Source organism: Laccaria bicolor, genomic scaffold, assembly GCF_000143565.1.
Source record: "Laccaria bicolor S238N-H82 LACBIscaffold_180 genomic scaffold, whole genome shotgun sequence".
Lineage (NCBI taxonomy): Eukaryota > Fungi > Basidiomycota > Agaricomycetes > Agaricales > Hydnangiaceae > Laccaria > Laccaria bicolor.
The window spans coordinates 6,437-9,888 of NW_001890039.1; the positions used below are offsets into that span (position 1 = coordinate 6,437).

At 49.7% G+C, this 3,452-nt stretch overlaps 2 protein-coding genes across 2 annotated transcripts in view; both read right to left on the reverse strand.

Moving 5' to 3' along the window:
* The window catches only part of LACBIDRAFT_299874 (uncharacterized protein), a gene marked incomplete at its 5' end in the record, with an annotated part of 833 nt that extends 484 nt beyond the window's left edge, over positions 1-349 (reverse strand). The window contains one exon of the mRNA XM_001890809.1: positions 1-349. Coding sequence (XP_001890844.1) covers positions 167-349 — 183 coding nt within the window. The 3' untranslated portion in view covers positions 1-166.
* Positions 350-389: 40 nt separating this feature from the next.
* Positions 390-2,605, reverse strand: LACBIDRAFT_335899 (uncharacterized protein; the record flags this gene model as incomplete). The annotated part of the gene is made up of 12 exons (XM_001890810.1): positions 390-405; positions 462-650; positions 804-1,027; positions 1,136-1,153; positions 1,211-1,482; positions 1,512-1,556; positions 1,609-1,752; positions 1,780-1,820; positions 1,844-1,890; positions 2,026-2,123; positions 2,298-2,456; positions 2,584-2,605. 12 exons carry the CDS (start codon positions 2,603-2,605, stop codon positions 390-392), a joined length of 1,275 nt encoding a protein of 424 aa, XP_001890845.1.
* Between the last annotated feature and the right edge of the window lie 847 nt (positions 2,606-3,452).

Genomic DNA, 3,452 nt, shown 5'->3' on the forward strand with positions numbered 1-3,452 from the left:
GGTTAAGCTTGTACTCGACAAGCTGAATAGAAGCGGGGAAGAGGTATAGATGCGGCAAGCCGACATGGCACTGACGGATGTGTACCGAGATAACGACGTGATAGACGTAAGTGAGTTGTGATGCTGGTGATGATGTGGACGATGCTGATGCGACGGATGTTGCTTATTAGAGGTTTAGATATGTGCTGAGGTGCACCGATCGACGGCGCGGGTATGGTCGTGCATGAGATACACCAACGGGAGTGGAATGATACGTGATGCGTGAGCAAGGTGAATTGAGGGTGCGCGAGCTGTCAAATGCCGGGTGGTCGTGAATGAGCACGAAGGGTGCGTGGTTGCAAAGGTTCATGGGTGCGGACGGTCTTCTGAAGTCCACACAGCTTCGCCCCTCATCCATAATACACCCTAAACCCGTTCGTCAATCCCGCTCTCCAAAAAATGACAACGGAAGGACAACTCACCCCCTTGAAGTGGTCGATATCGGCTTGAAATCCGTCCTTCCGCTCTCCACAAAGTGCGCAAGCACACTCGCCCAATCGTCCCTCGAGTCCCACGTAATCTTTGCAGGCGGATCGACTTCAACGGGCATAACTTGGGAGACACCGCCACATTGGATAATGACGACGAGTGTGCCAATGCCCCCGCTATACCTGCACCGTTCCTCGCGCCGCTGGATGTCAGCTATGACGAGTGGGTCATGGACATGGGTCCTCGGTACAATGTGGGTCGAGAGTATCGAAAATCTACCAGAACACGCGTGAGCATCGATGGAGTGCGCGGGAGGAAAGGAACTTCGGACTTACCGACGATGAGACTCGGCGTGAGGATGGTAGCTCAAGTCAATGAGCAACGCGTTTTGCCTAATATTTGCCGGGACACGTTTGAGTTGCAATGCCTGGAAACCAGCCCACCCCAACAACGCCGTATGGGCAGAAGCGAACTTCCGGAGGTTCTTCGCGAGGTGTTCGTCTGCGGCTGGGGAGGAAGACGCAGCGGCAATGGCGGCTTTGGATACTGACGCGGTGTGCTGACAGATTGCTTTATGGTGGGGCCAATGATCACGTTGGCAGTCTTGTGACTACGGAAGACAGACTCGTCAGAGGGCAAGTTAGTACCGGGGACTGACAGGGCTCACGCAATATTGGGTCACCAGCTGGAGGGAGTCACGTCAAACTTCATGAAGGCAAGGAGAGAAGGACGACCGACGTACACAACCTCCACATAGGCGGAACTTAAGAGACTGGGTCTCTGGAGTACGGCATTGGTCGCAAATACGGTATCCCCGCTGTCGTTGCTGGGGGTGAACAGGAGGAGTGTGGTAGTTGGCAGCAGCGGGCTGAAAGTATGTTTCCATAATTCCCTTCGAATGGAGAGGTGAGTCGGTACTTGACAGCAAACCAACGTCCAAGTTTGTTGTTATATAATGTGTAACTGCAGGGACCCATCGAAGACGATCTGCGGCATATCGAGGGTTGCGTGAAGCTGGCAGTGGGGAGAACAAAAAAACTGACAGGGGAGACCATGTTTCTTTTGTTCCAACGAGACAAAGGTTGGAGCTGAGAGGCGCGTTTGTCGGCGGTTATTGTTATTATTGTTATTGTCACGGACCGAAACACAACAAGCCAGTCAAGCGCCCTTCATCACGAATGATTTCTTTGGACGGTTTAACCATGTAGGTCATGAATACATTGAGAGAGTGCCTCATTCGGGTTACAAATTGTGAAAGATCTAGATTTGAATGCTCGGGATCAGCTGAGATGTTAAAAAGCAAATACTTACTAATGGCAGGTAATTTGAAGGCAAGAATAAGTTTCGTAAATCTAAGAGCTCCAAGAGAACTCACCCTTTCTTGACATCCTCTGGCGTTGTCGTCGCCTCTTTAACAACCCTCTAGTGATCTTGAAGCTCAACGATATCCACGCATGCCAGTGGGCCGAAGACGAGTCATCCACTTCAAACTATTCCGCGTAAGAGAATTGAACATAATCACGACGGCGGGGCCAGTAAACGTGTAAATCCTCTTACATTGAGAGTGATCATTCTCTTTGTGCGTCTTGGCGAAACGCTGCCTTCGAAATCCTCTTCAAGGGTTATGAACTCTTCAAGTATCGCTGAATGCGGAGCTACATACGATAAGGTAAGAGCCAATTCGCATGACGAGGTCAAGGGGGAGTTGTCGTACCTTTGCTTTTAAGTTGTACTCCTTTAGTTCTTTTTCGGCAGCAACACTTGCTACTCGATAAACCCACACCAGACCGATGGGTCTGCATGTTTTCTCCGCACGCATGTATCCTCACAACTGGACGCCATCCGTATTGCTTCGCGATGGTAGGTGGTAGAGAGGTGACCCGTCAAGCACGCTGTCTCGCGCTTGCCATCGTACCAGTCCCAGCAAATAGCTGGGATGGGAATCGAGGATCTTACGACCTGCAACCCTAGGTTGTGGTCATGGTATTCTATAAGAATTAGTGATATTAGAAAATGCGGATACAGTATGGTTTGTGGTGGAAACGCGCACGGTGCAAATGGTGAGATGATCACTGTCACGGTTACGTAAACATTCCAAGCTCATAGTATACACACGTGACTTTTGTCCTCTCCTCATCTTGTACTTGACAACTGCGACGTGTAGGCCATTTTGCAGATTTATGGCCATCAAAGGAATGTTCGTCAATTGACTTCCTATCTGTCTCTCTGTTGCATTATCTTGAAAACTCGACGTCATCACCAAGTAATCACCGTCAGCTGTGCTTTGAAGACTTCCTTGATAACGTCCTATGTCGTGGTCTCAGTCGTCGCGGATTGCTAGATTGTGGACTGGTTTCTCGCAGGGTTAATAAAGGTAGCGCAACCTATCTTGGAGAGAGAGTTCTAACGTCAGCCTTCTCGATCTCCGGCGCTTTCTCCCCCTCCTTTGCGTTCAACTGGGAGCTGCATCAAAGTCTGCTCCCCATTAACCACACCATTGAGCTCCAAAAATTAGAACGCGATCAGGCCTCTTAAAAAGAGGGCTGGAAGAGACTGTTTAATCTCTACCAATTACGCCGGATGCCATGCGGGAATGGTTTCCCGACCCACTTTCGACTGGTGACAGCATACTGTACCGAACTGTATGGTGGCAACAGCGGACGGAGCGTTACGCGTCCCGAAGGTTTTTTTTCGGCAACGGACCCAGGCGTTACGTGTTACTTTGGTCCGATAGGCAACTCCCCGGAAATTTTGGTAGACGATGTTACAGAAGTGGACGGTCGGCTAGGCATACAATAATGCTAAAAATGCTGGGGTATTCTACCAGACTTTACCTATATTTTAGTATCTGTAGCCCCGCAGGGACAGAAAATTTCGTAAAAATGGACTTTTTTTTGGTCATTTTCATAGCAACAGGGCCAGCGTTACGCGTTACTTTACCTGAAATAAGCAACAAAATCGGGCCAGCGTTATGCGTTACGTTG